Here is a 19,033-nt window from a genome sequence, read left to right as displayed (position 1 = left end):
TAAAAACAGACTTTCTTTGGTCCATGTGATTTTTTTTGTCTTAAAATGAGGTACATCAGTGGTTAACATATCACTGTGTGGAGGGTGACTGTATGCAGGGCTGATCACTGCAAAGGTACCCCAGCCAACACCCTGAGGGAATTTCTGAGCAGACAATAATTTAAAAAGTCAATAAAATTTCAATAATTAATGTAACCATTAAATGACCTTTTTAAATGACCTTTTGCAAATTATTTTCATACATGATAGATTGTGTACAATTACACAGATGCAGGACACAAAGCCACACTTTTTTTGTTTGTTTGTCTAGTAGGTTTTCAGCATGAACACTTTGGAGAGCGGTGCCTTGGCACTGGAGTAGATTAAATATGATTCTCCTTTAGCGCTGAAAAATTCCCAGTCACTGCACCCGATCGTTGGCAGCCAATGAACAGGAACGAATCCTTCATATCCCTGCCACCTAAAAGCAAAACAGAAAAGATGAATCCCATTAGTGCAGTATTTCCATCTGCTCTCACGGTAAGATAATAAATCAATATTAGAATTGTGTGTGTGTGATGTTTGAGATGGTTTCAAGGCGGATACCAAAAGGCAATAAGGTGGACTTATTTCACATTGGGAGGGGTGCTGTTGACAAGTTGAATACCTGTAGAGAATGCTGTTGAGAGAGTAGGATTCTCCATTGAAGGAGTTAGCAACAACCAGAAAATATTCCTGCCCAAGGCTGAAGAACTCCCAATCCACTGCACTGGAAAGAAAGAGGAAGGTATGTGGAGATAATGAACAGATAAAATGACAGCAGACGCATCAAGAAAATGTTTCTGAGCGTGTGTACACCTGGTAAGTATTATCTGGTGATTGAACATCTATACCTGTAGGTGACAATGTCCTGGAAGCGGACAAACAGCTGTGCACTCATGTCCAGTTCATAGATAGTGGAGTTAATGGTGTACTGACTCGGTCCATTACCATGGAGTCTGTGTCCATTGGCAACAACCAAAAAAACTCTGCTGTCAATCTGGAACATTTCCCAGTCTGTGGCACAGAACGTCTAAAAGAAACAATCAATAAATCAAATACTTTAGCCTTCAAATGGGAAACTCGTGGCACACAGAAGTTAAGTAAGTTGCATATTGCTGCTGATGAGAAGAGTTCTGCTGCTATTATATTTTACAGTGCTAGATGAAACTGCTGATACATGCAGGATCCAGTTTCAGCCAAAACAGATGGCCTCGCATTTGTGGCTACAATACTTTGGTATACAGAGGAGTTACCCAGACCTTCTGGCTGCAAAACAAGCCCAAATCATCCCTCCTCAACCACTGTGCTTGACAGCTGCTATGAGGTGTTTGTGCTGATAACCTGTGTCTGATTTTGTGCACTATGGTCAGATATCTGCACTTTGGTCTCATCTTTCCAACGGATATTCTTCAAGAGATCTTGTGGTTTGTTCAAATGCGACTTTGCAAACTTAATCCGTGATGCCATGTTATTTTTTAAGAGAAGAGTCTTTCCTAGCAACGTTTCCACTCAAGCCATACTTGTTCAGTCTTTTTCTAGTTGTGCTGTGTCTGAATCAGAAATGTAACTCTTGGGTTGTTTTTTTTTTAATTTCTCTGAACAATGCACAGTCTTGCTCCAATGCTCCAATCTCGGGGTGAACTTGTTGGGACATTCTTTTGACATCCACTGGACAGCTTAAAATATGACTTGGACTTTTCATTTACTTTGTTCCAGGAAATATTATAAGCCATTAAAAATGGCTCACCCCATGATAGATTTATCCAAGCCAGAGTCACGAAGACATTACCTATGGCGCGCCATCCAAAACTGAAGATACTTAAGGAGGCGTGCCGATGCTTTTGGATTTACGACTCTCTATAATTAAAGCATATGCCAATAAACAAAAAAAGCAAAGATATATGGTCCACCTTTTCTCTGAAGACATGTCAAGCCTTTCATCAGTTTGTAGATAGATGGTTCATTAAATGTGAGCATTTTCAGAGTGAACTTGTCCTTCTTTTAATTCAACGTAAATGAAAGATCTGGATAGGTGAGATCCAAATTGATAATATTAAATGTAGCCAATGGGCTAAAATTATTTTGAGCTAACAGACTCACTTTGCCTCTGTGAAATCAAAGAGCCAACATGACTAAAAGTATGTGATAAATATGTTTTCTGCCCCATTTTCTTTATTATTTCAGTTAATTAATTACCAGCAGCCCTGAGGTGTTCATGTACATCCTCACATCTCGCATGGGGCGTTCCCCTTAATTACACAATTCCTCCTGTTTTCTCTCGAGACTATTAATGTGTCAACACTCTCACATCAGATGTGGTTTGATTCAAATATACCATTCACTATCAGTAACACGTCAAAGCACCGTTATCGCTCAAGCAAATCATAGCAAACCACATACTCTATTTTTTAAGGTAGTTTTTCATAATCATCAGATACAGATCTCATCAGGAGAAACCAAAGCCCAAATGGTCAGAAGATGACTTCCTGCCATGGAGTGGAAACCATGCCGTCCTCAAACCCACTCAGAGTTTTGAGGGGTTTGTAGCGAAGCAGCAAACAGCTGATAGGAAAATATTTTTAGTCTATTTGAGCTACTTTCAGTGCGCCCCAGGGTGGCTGTGGCTACAATGTAGCTTGCCATCACCAGTGTGTGAATGTGTGTTTGAATGGGTAGATGACTGGTTGTGTAGAGTGCTTTGGGGTCCTTAGGGACTAGTAAAAGCGCTATATAAATGCAGCCCATTTACCATTTACCATTTTACATTATTCTTATCACAAACCTTAATTTTCTGGAACACCTGGAAGTTTCCATTCACCCAAACGTAGATGACGGAGTCTAAAGAAGTGGTCACGCCATCAAAAGCATTGGCGACCACCAGGAAATAGTAAGGTCCGACAGTGAAGAACTCCCAGTCGTACGCCCCTGAAGTCTGGAGCATCTGGTGGACCTCAAAAGACTTTGATAATCTGTTCCACCTGTATATCACACTGTCTATAGTGTGATTCTTGTCACCTAAAAGCCAAACAAGCAAAAGATGCCATGCCAGACACTGTGGAAGTTAACGGGTAGTATAGGTATATATTTATATTACCTTGTCTATGATTAGCGACAGCAAGATATGTATGTCCATCTATATTAAATGCCTCCCAGTCTCGGGCACAGTGCGTCTGCAGAGTCTGGAACTGCACAAATCTTTTTCTCCTTTTGCTCCACTTGTAAATCACAGAAAAGTCCGCCTGTGAGTCTTTGTTAAATCGCCTGTCTCCCCCAGAATTAGACACCACCAGATATATCTACATTAAAAACAACAAAAGAGAAAGAGTATAGGTTTAAAGCTTTTAGTAGGATTAAAGTGTGATTTTTCCACTAACTTGTCACACCTTATTGCCCATGCTGAAATGCCTCCAAGCCAGGGCTCCGTTGGTGCTGATATTCTGATAGAGTTGGAAACCTGTTTTAGTCCAGAGATACACAGCAGAGCCAGATGCCGACCGATGAGCCATAGCAGCCATCAGACCCATACCAGGTACCTGGAACAGCTGGAGATTGGATTTTTTTTTTCACAGCGGGTTTATGTACAGGAAATCCCAAATGAAAGTGAAACAAAAGTATCAGACAATAAAGTATCAGACAATAAGACCTAAGTAAGTTTCACAGCAAATGGTGGATAAATACCTCTATGTCGTGGGTCTCTGAGCTGGTGGTGAGCACCTGATGTTCCAGCACATAGTCCAGCCTTTTGCGATCTGTGTTAATGAAAATGAATGGTTTATGTGATTTTATTTCATAGAAACAAGAACAGAAACAGTGTTAGTTGGAGTCTCACCTTCTAACACAGTGATCCAAACTGTACCGTCACAGAGGTAGAGGCCCTTTTTGAGGGGATTAAACCACAGCTGGCCCTGTAGCTGCTCCGAGCATGACTTCTCCAAGCCCACAGACACTCTAGCTTCAGTTTCTGACATATTAAAAACCAGAAAGCAATCAAAGAGGCAAGCAAACATGCAATGTCTTATTTATACTGAGTAAAAATACATGCATATGCAAATTACCATAGGTATTCCCATGTCTATCATCTTCTGCTCCTGTGGCTGGCAGGTCTAAAAGCAGTGGTGGTACTGACAGAGCTGCTAGCTGGGGGTCAGAAGAGGGGCAGATCTGATGGGTAGCATCTGAACCTGGCACCAAAACCAGCTGTCGCAGTAGACCCTGGATATGTGGTCACAGAAGAGGTAATCATTTCCGAGTTCATGGCATATCCTTTACAAATCTTATTATAGTCTGAAATAAAGAAAGGCATCTTACTGAAAACAAGCCCTTCCACAGCCCCCGACTACCAATGTGGAATCTGGATCCCTGAATGTTGAGGTCTGAAGGGAAAGGCCTGGAGGGAATGCTGTTTGCCATAAAAGATATACATAATTATTTCTAATAGGTGGAGTAAGTTGTTTTTCTTCTGTAAATGAACTAAATTCTCTATAATTAAAGTAGTTCACTCTGTTCTTCTCATTCTAGGACTCAGTGTGAGACATGAACTGTATTACATGTACAAGTGCTGTGTGGGTGTTGATATTCCTCCTTTCGGCGTGCCAGAGGGAATTTCCACTAAAAAACCATCTATCACACACTGTCAGGCTACTGTGATATGGCTGCAGGGCATACGCAGATTTTGAGCAGGACCATTTTATTGTGGTGAAGGATCTACTGCGCCTCAAGGCAAAATCGGAGGGAACAGAGTAAAGTGGGAAACAGACGTATCCACCCAGAGAACAGAGAAGAGAAAGAGGGGAGAGAAACTGAGCTTACATTTCCACTGGTGAGCTGCAATCCACTGTGAGCTTCACGTGATGACTACCAATGGCTAAAACAAGAGTGTGCCACTGGCTGTCAGCCAGCTGGGTGCCTCGAAACACCCAGTGCTCTACAACCCCTCTGTGACCTTTATAAAGGAAGTGCAGACGCTTTCCCGAGAATTTAAGTCCAAGAATGAGGCGCCCATCACTTTTGACTCTTGTCTTCTGACTGTGTTGCTCTTCTCCGGTGATACTTGACTCTTTATTGCTTTTCAAGCTGCTGCCTCCATCGTTCTCCTCTTTGTTCTGATCCACTGGTCGTCCTTTCGGCCCCATCAGAGAAAACACATATTCATTCCCCTGTTTGGAAAAACAAGAAGGAAGCCCAGACACACTGAATTTGGCAGCGGACGATGCTAACAAAGTGCATACGCTTTTTAATCAAGAATGGAGTTTTTTAGGTGATGGGTAATGAACTATGTTGCAATTTGAAACACTAAATTGCACTAGAAGAACAGACTTGCATGTAAGTTTAATTGCAAATAAATCAATAGGCAGTAAATATGAGCAATACCGACATCTGTGTCAAGTTTAGCAGCGTATGCATTCATCTTTCTGTCAGGGTTAATATGGCACTGTAACAGGAATTTCTGTCAAATCTATTCTGTGTTTTGGGTTTGCAGAGACACAGTCTTTCTATTTATGTAACACACAACATCTCCTCAAGCAAAGCAGGGTGGAGTGGTGGCATCTATTATTTTACTTAAGTAATCAACTGTTATTACTTGCAACATATTCCTATTTTCACACCCCTGCAGTCATTAGTACCGAGGCGTTTCAGTCAGATGCTCACCTTGGGTGCACTGTCGGAGACTTTTAATGTCAGAACGATGGAGAATTCCTTGGGGAAGAGGTCACAGTTCACCAGAATCTGGGAGGAGGGAAAGCTCAGTGCGGTATCAGGGCTTGAGAAATGAATCCCCCTCACCCCGCCGGCCTGCTTCATGTGCACCCCCGGCACAAGTTTGGATGGGTCCCTCTCAAGGACAAAAGATAGAAGATCCAGGGGAAGCGAACCTGAACAAAATATGCAAATAAAGACTATGGCAGTGAGTTTTATGGCCAAACTTTAAACTTCCTCGTGTTGCGAAAGTAACACTGCAGAATTCCTGGGATGATTAATGGGTTAGAAAAGAATAAAAGCTGAAAGTTTTTAAAGTGGATTTAAACAAAATCGCTCTCAGGCTGCAGTAGAAGTAATCTATTCACCGTACTTCACACTTTCACTCAACTTCAGTACATTAGAATAATTTAATAACTTTAGGTTTTGCAATGAAAAGTGTGATTTGATGCTTTATTGTAAAAAAAAAAAAAAGAAGAAAGAAAAATACCTAAGAGCATATAAAGTTTGAGCTGAAATGATTAGTGCACCAGCAGGATTACTTACTCTATATACCTTAAGTGCTGAGTGTGGTAGAGCATCTTCAAAACCAGAGGTTTGTTTTAAAGGGACACGAGTCAAAAAGGTCAGGATCCACAGGAAACTAATAAATTCCTCAATGTCCCAGTACTACTGCCACCACCACACCCTGGAGTGTGAGAAACAGCCCTAGGTAGTGGTGGGGTTTTATGAGACTTCAGTGGGTTTGTTATTTAATTATTTTTTTTAAAAAGATACTCTTTCCTAAGCAACGATAACAGAAAAATAATAATACTCCCACACTGATGAGACATCACGTAAACATGCGCTGTGTACGTCCTAATATTTCAATGTGTACGGGATTGTTGTGGAATCCCAACCACACCCAATGTCTGTACTTGTTTATGGATGTTCATTTAGGTTAAAGTGGCATGCACGTCCACACAGAGAAGCACTCCTACTGTACTGTAGGCAGATGCAGACAGCTGGAATTACCAAAAAGTATTTTAGCTAGAGGGGCTTCCTGGGTTTTAGATGAAACAGTAAGCCATTCGCTGTATAATAATTAACTAAACATTACATGTGCTGAACTCAGCTGAGACTGGAAGAGATAAAATAGAATAAAAATTTAATAATACCTGTACATTGCCTCCATGTTTCTGTGGCTGTCTCAGTTACTCTTAACCCCAGGAGAAGGAACGGCATAAATATCAGCGTTGACATTGCAGAAAATCGGTTTGTTTCAGTTTCCAGTTGGTAGGAATGTCTCCATACTGAAGGTATTTCTTTGCCTATCCTAAATGACAACACACACCAGAAAGCTGTGTACACTTCATATTGAGCCTGCTAAGAATTCCAGCTCCAAACAAAAAAATGTCTATGAAGAAATTCGGGTGACAATCATTAAAGTCACACTGGTAACCTAAGATTGATGTTAGGAGTAGGAAGTCCCAGAGAATCCGCGCTTGGAGAGATCCATTCATAAGTGTGGAAAAACCTGCACCTGCAGCTCCTTTTAAACTCCGGACTCATGCAAATCACTAAGCACCCTGTCAGTCATCCGCACTCAACCACAAATCTGATGACACAGACCTGCCAGAGGGGTGAGCTGCACCACTTTGTTAATGTATACGTGTACGCTCACAGACAAGCAGACAGGCACAATATCTGAATGTGATCACATGAAAAATGATTGATTAAAGGGCTTTTTTTATTGTTATTATTAAAAGGCAATCAAAAGAAAACAACAACACTTGCACGAGCTTTGGTCAAGCAGTGCATCCAAGCCGAGCTTTTACTATATTAGTTGTGATCGCACTTTAGTGTATGTTCAGGACATCTAGATGCTTCCTGAAAGCTCTGCAAGTATTGAAAAAGTAATTATGTTTCAAGATAGTAAAGCTAAATAGTATGCTGAACCACATATATGTTTTGAATTAGCAAAATAGTATTAACATAAGCAAAGACTGTAATGGAGAAAGTACTAAGAGCAGCTTGGTCAGATAGTTTTTGCAATTAATACATATTTGCATGTATGTCAACCTGGGTGGGCCAAGTCAGTCACAGTGGAGTACCTGAAAGTGTACAGTCTCCTACAGAGGATGTTCAGTGCCACTCAAACTCGACATTCATTGATTTCCTCAAGTCTGTTTAATCTTATTTTGATGGTCACCAGGTGCTCATGAGGAACAGCGGCATGTCTGCTTGTGTCAGATCTCTCAGAACCATCCGGCACATTTACAAGGCAAATGACACAGTCTTTCTTCTTCCACCCACATTAAGATTATGGACGCCACAAATATCAAGGATGCAAAATATATACCAGTATATTTTCCTTTATCCATTCATCAATCTCTCTTACTGCCAGGAACAGCAGTTACACCCCTGAACCCGTTTAGATGAAGAAAAGCAGATGCAGATTGTCCACCGGTGCCTGATTTTCCTTATTCCTGGTTTGACTCATCGGCCGCTATGATTAATCTTATCACTGTTCCGGTTATACTGAATGCAAGTATTCACACAGACTATCAGATGAGATGCCACGTTCTAAATTTGGACCTGGGTAATAAAGACGATGGTGAAGTTTTAGATGATAATCAGTGTTTGTCCTTTTTTTTAACTCATTTATCTAAATTTAGTCATCTTTTGTCTACTACATGAAGAAGTGTGCTTGAGGACCACTTCAGAACCTCATTTTCTGAAACACACTTCAGCTAAGTTTACGGTTTTTCCCACTACTTTCATGTTTTTATGAAAGCAAAGCTTTAGCAAACCCAAGACATGGTATTGGTATGGACCAGTGGTGCCACCTAATGGTTACTTTTGCACATTAGAAAGCAGGTTTTCGGTGCTTTTGGATCCTTAGCTCCCATCTGTGTGCATCTGGGTACCCAAATTTTACCCCTCCCTTCCCTGGAGACAGAAAAGGGGCTTTAAGTTATGTTCTTTAAAACAAACAGATTAGCTGGTCAAACACAAAAACAAAAACTTGACATCAAATCTGAGTACCAAACTATATTTATTGTATACAGTAGTAAAAGACCACAAATAATGTACAAATCAGTAGAGAAAACATAACATGACAAGACCTGGTCCCCGTTCTTCGTACTTTACAGTTTAGCTCAGCTGACCTTTGTCCAGCTCACTGGGTTCTTGAAATGCGAGCGGAAGGCTGCTTGTTGGCATCGTAAAGTGTGCTCTTACTTTGTGTGACGAAAGCTGGAATCATGATTGCTGACTGGCTTGTGCAGATGCATGTCGCACAAACACTCAACATTTCTCTGTGCAATACAATATTGACAGATGCTTACTGATGGCTGTGCAAGGAAATAAGGTTTCATTTCTCAGTACTGGCACCAACTCTTAACTATTCATATAAAAGATGAAAAACATTTACTGTAGTAGCTGAAAGTGTTCAGACAGTTTTTAAAGCACGTATTAAAACCTACATTTTGTTGCAGTGTGTTTTTAACTTTGAAAGGTGCAACCTTTTCTAATAACTTGAATCCAACTAACTTCAAAAAAGCTGGGTTTTTCTTTTCAGGATTTGAGCTTAATGAACCGTGGCTGAACTGGGGGGAGGAAAGGGGGAAAAAAGAAATCCTAGCTCATTTCAGACTATTTACATTCAAAGATAATTTGGTTACCCACATACGAAGAACGGGGCCCTGTAGGTACAGAACACTTGTCTCCCAAACTCCAATGGCTGACCTCCTGATATGAAACGAACTGCATGCTTCACTCTCCAGAATGTAAAAATAGTGAAAGACGCTCATCACCACTTGAAAGACTGCCACTGTAACAACACACAAGCAGACAGCATCTCAGCAGCTGGCACAGTAGTGAAAAGTGTCATTGGTGTCTTTTAGCAAAGACAGTCCAACTTTTGCTGGATACCCTTGCTCAAACTTGAACCTGCTCCTCTTCAAAGCACATCTAAAACTCAGTGTTCCCGTTGGCCTACTTGTGCTAGGGCAATACAGGGGATGAGACACCTGACCTAAAAAAAAAACATTCAGGAACCTTTCAGTTATTCCCACTCACAGTCCACCCTCTACAACAAGCAGACCTGCTTTTGAGATCATCACAAGGACCGGTCACTAGCCCACTTTGGAAAAAAACAGAACCAAAAAGAAAAATGTTATGTATTTTGCACCAAGAGATTCTTTACACAATCAAACGCCGACCAGCTTACACCGTGGATGCACTTCTGTGATATAGATGAATTCTTTCCCCTGAAACAAGCATTTCTGCATAAGCATATATCCATCTGTACCGCAGACACCCACAGTCACTCACTGAGTAGCCATCTAAGAGGAAGCAAACACTGATGCAATATAAATGCCTTTAAATGTGACAGTTTTCACCTTGAAGTTGGCTTTTTAAAGAGAAGCACGTCAAATATGAAGCAGACGTTCTGTTTTTGGAGTATTGGTCCAAGTCCCACAACATTTATCTAACACCCATTCTGATACTGCTGTACAGGAGGGGGAAAAAATGTCGACCATATGCCCCATGGGTGTTAATGTTTAAAATAACAGACGAAAAAACTAAAATTAACATTTACAAAAGAAAAGAAACATTGCAGAAGCACCTAAAATGCAAAGAATTAAAATTCATTTAACAAAACAAAAACAAACAAAAAAACGAGTCACCATTCAGACAACAAACACACAGAAAAGCAATGTGAAATGGGAAGCATGTGTGTATTATGTTCAGATAGTGCTTCCACTTCAAACCATTTTTATGCCCACTGACAGTGACCCCTGGACAAAACACTTGCAGAGCCTCGCATTCAACCCTGATGGATGAAAACAGTGACAAACTACTGGATACTAAGCTTTCACTGCACAGTGAACCAAAAGCAGTGACAAACCAGGAACAGCTGTGATGAGTTGTTGGTCCAATCACAGCCAGCGGTGCCAGAAGGAAATCTGTGTCCTGATTGGCCAGCAGAGAGACTGTTGACACACAAAAGTTCAGTCCTGACTGAGACAGCACATAAACAGCCAACGAGGCCCCCCGCCAACACCTGACGAAAACCATGACAGACATCTTTAAACTGAAAGAATAATAATAATAATAATAATAATAATAATATGAGGGGAGTGGTGGGGAAGGGATGGACAGTGAGATGGTTGAGGGCGTTGTCTGAGGGTGGCCGTCAATGAGGTGGGTAGGGCTTAGCAATGGCCGCCTGTCTGCTGCTGGAAAACATCTATGGTGTCTTCATCTTCCATTTCCAGCTGAGAAAAAGATGTTCCATATATTAATTATTTTACAGTATTGCAAACATATTCAATTTATTTAGGGGACAAGTGCGCTGTAATCTTAAAGAAACTGAATGTGTTTCAATAATGGTTACAAGTGCATAATAATCATACCTGTGCAGGCGTATCCGTCTCATTGATCGGCTGGCCATCAAACCTGAACCTGATCTGCCTTATTGAGAGACCCTGCAGATGAAGATGCCGCCTTTCCGTTAAAAGAACAGCAAAGTTAAGTGTGCATGTAATCATGCTGCTTAAGAACTTACAGCAGCTTACCTGTCGTTCACAGTATGCCTTCATTAGTTTACTGAGAGGTGTGTGCCTTTTTATTTTAAACTGAACCACCGACCCATCCTGCCCTGCAACCTTGAGGTTGATGTGGTCATTCTCAGTCTTTACTCCTTCCTGTAGAAACACAATGGTTTAACACTTGATAAACAAATGGATTAGCAACCACAGTAATGCATAGTACGTATACGTTTTCTTTAAAGCGACATCCACAATACTGTTAGCCTTGCTAGCTCAGACATACAGAAAGTAAACTAATAGGCATATAATCCCACAATTTTAACAGCCGTGTCACAAAACACAGATGTGACTTGTGTTGAATTACTGCCATACTATTCAGTTGATGCTTTGATTAAAACAAAACGTACATTGGAGCTCAATAACACAGACATGCTACCATATGCGTTCACACAAGGCACTCACAGGCGCTAACGTTAGCATCATTAGCTCCGGGCTAGGCTCAGAACCACTGGCGAGTTTAGCTACCGGCTAACGCTGCTAGCAGTTTTGTTATGAAGTATTGTGGTACAACAAGCAGCACAACGAAAAAATTAAAACAAATAAAATAAAAACTACCAGAATACCATAGTCACATCAGTTTTTAAGGCGGTGCGTCACCTCCATTTGCGCTCTTCTGCCACTGCTGCAGTTGCGGCATTTGCGGCGTTGCGGACATAGCGTGGTCCCGTTTCGACAAAGAAAAAAATCCGCAAATAACAATCATGGTGTAATTGACATTCCTGCTCCCAACCTTTTAGACCCCAATTAGCGGGACAACATCCCTCCCAAACTCACCTACAGTGAGCTGTGTGAGCGCATATAGACGCACATATGAATGTGCGGGTACTCATTCATTTGCGAAACAAACACTGCGCCGATTTAGAGAAACGTGCAAACCAGGCCATTTTTAGATTGCACATATAAGCGACGGTTTCGCAGGAGCTCGCCTCAGCCATCATAACAAGCAAGCAGTTATATAAACCTCTATATATTACCTTTGGCTTTTCCTCTGACATCTCGGCAGGATTTCGCGTTGCAGTTTACAGAATAATCTGCTAGTTCGGCTTTATTTGTCTTTCTGCCGCCTTCTGTCCTCTCCTCTGCCCTGCTAACGGGTGCGCGCTTCAGACCGTTGCTGCAAATAAGCCATTGGCCCTTAAAACACCACGTGGTTGCCAAATCGCGGGAGCGCGCGTCTATGCAAAAAAAACTCGATCACGCGAGGAATCTATATGAAAATCTCTTATTGTGCGCACAAATTAAACCAAATAACGAGCCACCTGTAAGTGGTAGCTATTGAAGTTCTGTAGTTTAATTTCCATTCATTTAAAATGTTTTGTTTCCATCTTAGTTTAGTTTAGACCAGACTTCAGAATTGGTTAAGCTCTTTAATGTTTAAATATCCTAGTGTATTATTATTGTCATTTTTAATAATACTTTGACTCTTTTAATTTAATTATATGTTTTAAGAAGTTCAGAAATACAGTAGTGGTCAGAAGTTCTTATACACTCATTATGGGCATGAAAGTCATGATAATTTGGGGCTTTTAATAATTTCTTTGAACTGTTCTTTTTCCAGTCAGGAATGATTAATTTACAGTATGCATCAATCTGATGCACAGCTTTGAATTTATTTGGGATTTTCTTCAATCCACACAGGGTCAAAAGCAGAAATACAGACTCAAATATAGACATCAAATCACTTAATTCCCTTAATAAGTGCTATTCAATGTTCTACAATATCTATCAGTTTAACAAGGTGAAGGCCTGTTTACTTTTTGTTAGTGATCATGTTTGAATGCAACTGGTAGTTTCTTCTTTCCAAAAGGTGAGCAGACATCATATTAAACCCTATGGATTAAGAATGTAACTTGTGTTCATATGTGTGAAGGCAGCAAGTGAAGACTATTAGCAATATAGTGTATACACTTGAGCCTGTATGTGTACTTTTGACACTGCGTGGATTAGATAAAATCCAAAATAATACTGATGATGCCATAGCCCTGACACTACACACTGCCCTGTCACACCTGGAGAAGAGAGACACGTATGTGAGAATGCTGTTTGTAGATTACAGCTCAGCATTCAATACCATCGTTCCCTCGAAGCTGGACAGGAAACTGCAGGATCTAGGACTGAGCAGCTCCCTCTGCAGCTGGATCCTTAGCTTCCTGTCTGACAGACGCCAAGTGGTCAGACTGGGCAGCATCACCTCATCCCCCATCACACTGAACACTGGTGCTCCACAGGGGTGTGTACTGAGCCCTCTCCTATACTCACTCTACACCTACGACTGCACAGCCACTAACAACTCCAACATCATTGTGAAATTTGCGGACGACACTACAGTGGTGGGTCTTATCACCAATGGTGATGAGACGGCTTACAGGGAGGAGGTCAGCGCCCTGACCCACTGGTGTCAAGACAACCATCTCACCCTCAACGTCGCAAAGACAAAGGAGTTGATAGTGGACTTCCGGAGGTGCAGAGAAGTACACACCCCCATCACCATCAACGGCGCTGCTGTGGAGAGAGTGAGCAGCTTCCGGTTCCTTGGTGTACATCTGGCTGAGGATCTTATGTGGTCAGTACACACAAACAAAACAGTGAAGAAGGCGCAGCAGCGCCTCTTCTTTCTCAGGAGACTGAAAAGATTCGGCATGAGCCCCCGCATCCTCAGGACCTTCTATCACTGTGCCATTGAGAGCATCCTCACTGGATGCATCACCACCTGGTATGGCAACAGCACCGCCTACAACTGCAAAGCTCTCCAGCGAGTAGTGCGGTGCTCTGAACGGATAATTGGAGGTGAGCTTCCCTCCCTCCAAGACATCTACAGGAAGCGGTGCCTGAGGAAAGCGGGGAGGATCATCAAGGACTCCAGTCACCCCAGCCATAAACTGTTCAGACTACTTCCCTCAGAAGGAGGTTCTGCAGCATCCGGTCCCGTACCAGCAGACTGAGAGACAGCTTCTTCCACCAGGCCATCAGACTGCTGAACACGTCATAGACACCTCAGCTTCACTACTGGAACTTTAACATTATGCACTCCATACTGTACAGTAATGCCACTGTTTTGCACATGTCTCAACTCTGTATATTTTTGTATATTTTATTTATTGTTTACTCTATTTAATTTGTAAAATATGTGTACACACACACACACACGTAGAAAAATATTTAGTATACACATCCAGAAATGCATATACTATTATATATTGCACATATATTTATTAGTTTCAGATGTAGCCATTCTTGTATTTTGCTTGTTTACATTATTGTATTTTGCACAACTCTGTTGCTTGTGAAGCTCGCACACAAGAATTTCACTCACATGTGCTGTACCAATGTACCTGCACATGTGATGTGACAATAAAAGTGATTTGATTTGATTAAAGAAAGGGGCAATGTGTGGGGCAATGTGGGAAGTACTGGTAACGTTGGTATAGCAAATTTTTATATGTTTAACATTAAAAACATAAAAACTATGCAAGTCCCTCACTGGTTTGGCATTGGTTCCCAGCTTCCTGGCAAAGTAAATACAACACAGTGTCTGTGAAGGTTCTCAGTCATCCAGGTCATCGTAGTCAAAGGAGCTTGCAAAGAAAAGCGTCTGGACTTCTTTAAGTTGCTTGAAGACGTTTCACCTCTCATCCGAGAAGCTTCTTCAGTTCTAAGGTCAAATGGTGGAGAGTCCCAGATATAAACCTAGTGGGAGTGTCCCCCCACAGAGGGACAAAAGGACCCACTGATGATCCTCTAAACTCACCCGAAACTCTGGCTGATTGGGACCCACACCCAGTTTCACACCTTGGCTCAGGCGATTAGAGGATCATCAGGGGGTCCTTTTGTCCCTCTGTGGGGGGACACTCCCACTAGGTTTATATCTGGGACTCTCCACCATTTGACCTTAGAACTGAAGAAGCTTCTCGGATGAGAGGTGAAACGTCTTCAAGCAACTTAAAGAAGTCCAGACGCTTTTCTTTGCAAGCTCCTTTGACTAAATACAACACAGATAAATAGAAACTGAAGTTTATTTTATGGTCTAACCTTTAACTCTCATTTCATCTCATTTTCTCTGCTTATCTTGTTTGGCATCAGTACTGATGCATCCATAGTTCACATTTCTTTATGAGCTGTGCTGACTAATATGTGGGACATTGAGTCAACTAGTGCATGCCCATGCTACAGTGTAATTGTCCCTTTTGACAGCAAAATCATGGCCTTACTTTAACCCACTTACTTGGTATATATGTGTTACTAATAAGTCCTTTAGTTACAGGTAGTCTCACTGCGATGGAGATCTTTTTCAAGAGGGAAAGGAGTACCAAAAAATCCCCTAAAACATACAAGAGCACTCACAAAATCTAGTGTAATAAATCTAGTGTAGTATATTAATCTTTTTGTGTTTTTGCGTTTTGAAGTTATATAATCTTGTACTGAAAAAATAATGTTTTAAAGAGCTCAAACAAAGAAAGTGCTTATATCCCCCAATGACTAATATATCACTTTAAGGAGATGATCCAATGGAAACTAAAGCTTTTTCCTAATTTGTGTGACCCTGAACTTTAACCTATGGCCTTGAAGATATTCTAAAATATATACCAAACATAAATACCACATTACAGTGGTGTATTTGATTATTTTTACCCATATGACTGGAGCAGAATTAACTGAAATCTTTGGCTTCTATAAGCAGAAAAAGAGATTTTAAGTCAAAGTTAAGTTTAAGTTAAATTCGTGCAGTCTGTGACTTTGTGACTTTATGGTGTCATTGTGATGTCGAATTGAAAAAACAAGAGCATTCGGAGAGTGCAACTCACCCTGAAGGGCAAGGACTATACTTTTTTTTACTATACTAAAAAAAATAGATGTTTTATGATGTTTTTATTATAACATGCTGACATCAGCCTGCTTTTATTACAGTGCAGCAACCTCAGCCTGCTTTTATAAAGACATAATGCCTGACCTTTGACCTATGACCTTGAAGCATTGAATACTAAAATAGTCTGTTTTATTATCTTTACCTATATGATTGCAACACAACTGACTAAAATTTCTGGCTTCTATAAGCTAAAAAACCTTGAGATTTAAAAATATTTTCATTTTCAGTGCGTGATTTTGCAAATCTTTATGCTGTCACTGTAACACTGTAGGGCATGGTATTTGGGGGAGGGCCGGGGTGGGGTGGTAGGTTGTACAGCTCTCAATGGCCTTTTATATGATATATTACTCGATATTGTTTTTTTGAAAAACTTTTCTGGGTCAACTTTACCTTTGCGTGCTGACAATGAAGGTCAAGGTCAAATGCTTAGCTAACCTAGGCTTGCATATTTTTGTAAAGACAACCCATTAAAAAAAATAAGGTAATATGAAGAGCAATATAAAGATTTTATTGATTTTGGCATGACCTTGACCTGATTTTCTTGTAAATTAAATCAGCTCCGGCTGTTACTGGCATACCATCACACAAAATATGAAAATGATACCTTGAAAACTGTGGAGTCAAGATTGCTAACAAACAGACAAACAAACAAACAGAACCATGACACCACCAGGAGAAAAATCCAGACAGACACTTAACATGAAATCAAAAAATGCAGTTTCACAATTTTTGTTTTCTTTGTAGCTCATTTCATAGGCAGCAAGGTATTCAAATCCAGTTTCTCCAAGACCAGTGTGAATGGGAGGTGCAGCTAAAATGTCTTTCAGCCTTCTAAATAAATAAATCCCACTCCTTCATATAAGATACAACGGTGAGTAAGTGTGATACACAGAATCAAGAGGCTTCTGGGGAGACGGAGAAGCATACATATAAACACTGTCACCATAATCAGACGCAGACAAAACTCTGGATGTTCACTGTGTACAGTGATGGTAATTCAGAATGCACCTGTCCCTCCTCAAAAGCAGACTCGTGAAAATTCCACACAGGTGCTGGAAAGCCGAGTCCATTTGTCTTTCGGGAAGCATTGAGCACTTGCAGTCTATAATGTTCACGGCGCCATGGTCTGTCGTTTTCTGACGGCCTTTCTCTGTCCACGCTGGTTTCTCGCAGTCTGCGCAAAGCTTGTGCGGACCGGTCATGGTCCAAGCGATGCACCTTTTCCTCACTGGTTTCGCGCAGTCTCCGTGAAGCCTGAGCCAGTCGATTATTTTGTAGGCGATGCTCCCTCTCCGAACTGGTTTCTCTCAGTCTGCGCAAAGCTTGAGCAGACCGGGCATGGTACAATCGACGCTGCCTTTCCTCGCTGGTTTCTCGCTGCCTCCGTGAAGCTTGAGCCAGTCTGGCATTTTGCAGCCGAAGCCGTCTTTCCTCGCTGGTTTCTCGCTGTCTTCGTGATGCATGAGCCAATCTGTCATTTTCTAAGCGATGCCGTCTCTCTTCGCTGGTTTCGTGCAATCTCCGTGAAGCTTGCCCCCGCCGCTTATTTTCCAGGCGATGCTCCCTCTCCAAGCTGGTTTCACGCCGTCTTCTGGAAGCCTTAGCCAGGCGGTCATTTTGCAGACGTTGCAGCCTTTCCAAACTGGTTTCCCGCTGTCTGCGCGAAGCTTGAGCCGACCGGGCATGGTACAATCGACGCTGCCTTTCTTCGCTGGTTTCGCGCTGTCTCCGCGAAGCCTGGGCCAGTCTGGCATTTTCCAGGCGAAGTCGTCTTTTTTCGCTGCTCTCGCGCCGTCTCCGCGAAGCTTGGGATACTCTGGCGTTTTCTAAACGACGCTGTCTCTCTTCGCTGGTTTCTCGCTGTCTTCGTGCAGCTTCTGCTAATCTGGCGTTTTCCAGTCTAGATTCTCTTTGATGCTGAGATTCAGTGGCCCTGATTTTCTTCTTCCGCATGGCATCCTTACTGCTGCGGCAAGAGCCTTTCCTTTTTCTAGGCATTGTGGTGATGTGACCCTCTCAAGGCCCCTTGACACAAGGAGCGACATGCGCTGCACTGACCGCTGGCTCGAGCGAATTTTTCTGCTGGCCCTCTGCTGCGCTCTAACGGTACGTCATTTTTTGCGCCCGCTCTACGTTTACTAGATGCGTCTGCTGCTTGTCAATGAAAACCATGCGTCTCTCATCTACAAAGGAGAAGGCATTGGCGTTGAAGTAACCGTACTAGTGAAGAAGAATGTACTCAATGACCTTAACTGCACATGCCTGCAACAAATCTGTGTGTGTGTGTTCGTCTGTGAACTTCTACTCAATCAGGAGTTTGATAACACACAGGCACGACTCAGGGCCCCAAAAGTTCTTATCTATATCAGATGTCATGAGGTCATCATATTGCCTAGCAACAGACTAACAGTGAACTCATTTTCCTTGGAAGAAAAATATAAAGAAAGCAGGAGTGGCTAGAGACTTTTGCACAGTATTCATAACATAAATGCTAAAAAAAATTGGTGGTTTTAGCTTGTTGGTATATCACCATCAAGTTTGACTGCATGTTGGTGGAGTTTGCAGACAAACAGATTTGGTATAAAATACATAAAACAATGGGGCAAGGGATACAAGTGCTTTGCAGATACCATTAAAAAGTGGAATACCTGGTCAGCCTAATTAAAGATCCAGACTTTGCCAGTACATCAGGTCCTCTGTGCCTCTTCGTTGTTTTTTATTTTACATTTTATTTCACTTGATTTAAGTAGTCGATAAGTTCATAGTTTTTCATGTTTTGAAATATGGTTTTATTTTAGCATTTGTTTGTGTTTGTTTTGAGGTAGACCTCCTCCTTCGTGCTCCAACAGGGCAA

At 41.6% G+C, this 19,033-nt stretch overlaps 3 protein-coding genes across 5 annotated transcripts; all 3 read right to left on the bottom strand.

Annotated features, from left to right (window-relative positions):
* Positions 1–306: 306 nt before the first annotated feature.
* On the bottom strand, positions 307–6,960 carry LOC146612290 (thrombospondin-type laminin G domain and EAR repeat-containing protein-like). Its single transcript, XM_085343031.1, has 13 exons — positions 6,876–6,960; positions 5,671–5,894; positions 4,831–5,177; positions 4,330–4,420; positions 4,077–4,233; positions 3,851–3,982; positions 3,700–3,770; positions 3,405–3,563; positions 3,116–3,317; positions 2,804–3,036; positions 873–1,051; positions 647–748; positions 307–460 (listed from the first exon to the last, which is right to left on the bottom strand). Exons 1-13 carry the CDS (start codon positions 6,958–6,960, stop codon positions 307–309), a joined length of 2,136 nt encoding a protein of 711 aa, XP_085199157.1.
* A 1,783-nt stretch (positions 6,961–8,743) lies between these two features.
* On the bottom strand, positions 8,744–12,416 carry sumo3a (small ubiquitin like modifier 3a). 3 transcript variants are annotated; one of them, XM_085343695.1, is made up of 4 exons: positions 12,290–12,416; positions 11,283–11,411; positions 11,121–11,192; positions 8,744–10,982 (listed from the first exon to the last, which is right to left on the bottom strand). In XM_085343695.1, exons 1-4 carry the CDS (start codon positions 12,308–12,310, stop codon positions 10,920–10,922), a joined length of 285 nt encoding a protein of 94 aa, XP_085199821.1. In that variant the 5' UTR covers positions 12,311–12,416; the 3' UTR covers positions 8,744–10,919. The 3 variants fall into 3 exon arrangements, with proteins under 3 accessions (XP_085199821.1, XP_085199822.1, XP_085199820.1); XM_085343696.1 differs by lacking the exon at positions 12,290–12,416 and adding an exon at positions 11,913–11,969; XM_085343694.1 differs by having other exon boundaries at positions 11,121–11,411.
* Positions 12,417–17,127: 4,711 nt separating this feature from the next.
* Positions 17,128–18,177, bottom strand: LOC146612288 (uncharacterized). Its single transcript, XM_085342485.1, has 3 exons — positions 17,813–18,177; positions 17,525–17,674; positions 17,128–17,323 (listed from the first exon to the last, which is right to left on the bottom strand). Exons 1-3 carry the CDS (start codon positions 18,175–18,177, stop codon positions 17,128–17,130), a joined length of 711 nt encoding a protein of 236 aa, XP_085198611.1.
* Between the last annotated feature and the right edge of the window lie 856 nt (positions 18,178–19,033).

The sequence above is a fragment of the Diplotaxodon limnothrissa genome, linkage group LG19 (genome assembly GCF_057381915.1).
Source record: "Diplotaxodon limnothrissa isolate DT_005_m linkage group LG19, D_limnothrissa_male_GT1.1, whole genome shotgun sequence".
Classification (NCBI taxonomy): domain Eukaryota; kingdom Metazoa; phylum Chordata; class Actinopteri; order Cichliformes; family Cichlidae; genus Diplotaxodon; species Diplotaxodon limnothrissa.
This window is presented reverse-complemented; position numbering and strand designations above follow the sequence as displayed.

What these genes read in the sequence shown, in the direction of transcription:
- LOC146612290 (XM_085343031.1), bottom strand. Translation starts at nt 6,960, where the DNA reads ATGTCAACGCTGATATTTATGCCGTTCCTTCTCCTGGGGTTAAGAGTA. An exon ending in AACATGGAGGCAATGTACAG is followed by an intron (nt 5,895 to 6,875) that starts GTATTATTAAAT and finishes TATTTTGTTCAG; the next exon opens with GTTCGCTTCCCCTGGATCTT. An exon ending in CAGAGACCCACGACATAGAG is followed by an intron (nt 3,564 to 3,699) that starts GTATTTATCCAC and finishes TCCAATCTCCAG; the next exon opens with CTGTTCCAGGTACCTGGTAT.
- sumo3a (XM_085343694.1), bottom strand. Translation starts at nt 12,310, where the DNA reads ATGTCAGAGGAAAAGCCAAAG. An exon ending in TGTCAGAGGAAAAGCCAAAG is followed by an intron (nt 11,412 to 12,289) that starts GTAATATATAGA and finishes GTGTTTCTACAG; the next exon opens with GAAGGAGTAAAGACTGAGAA. An exon ending in AGACGGATACGCCTGCACAG is followed by an intron (nt 10,983 to 11,120) that starts GTATGATTATTA and finishes TCTTTTTCTCAG; the next exon opens with CTGGAAATGGAAGATGAAGA.
- LOC146612288 (XM_085342485.1), bottom strand. Translation starts at nt 18,177, where the DNA reads ATGCCTAGAAAAAGGAAAGGCTCTTGCCGCAGCAGTAAGGATGCCATG. An exon ending in CGGGAAACCAGTTTGGAAAG is followed by an intron (nt 17,675 to 17,812) that starts GCTGCAACGTCT and finishes CAGCGAAGAGAG; the next exon opens with ACGGCATCGCTTAGAAAATG. An exon ending in GAGGAAAGGCAGCGTCGATT is followed by an intron (nt 17,324 to 17,524) that starts GTACCATGCCCG and finishes GGACAGAGAAAG; the next exon opens with GCCGTCAGAAAACGACAGAC.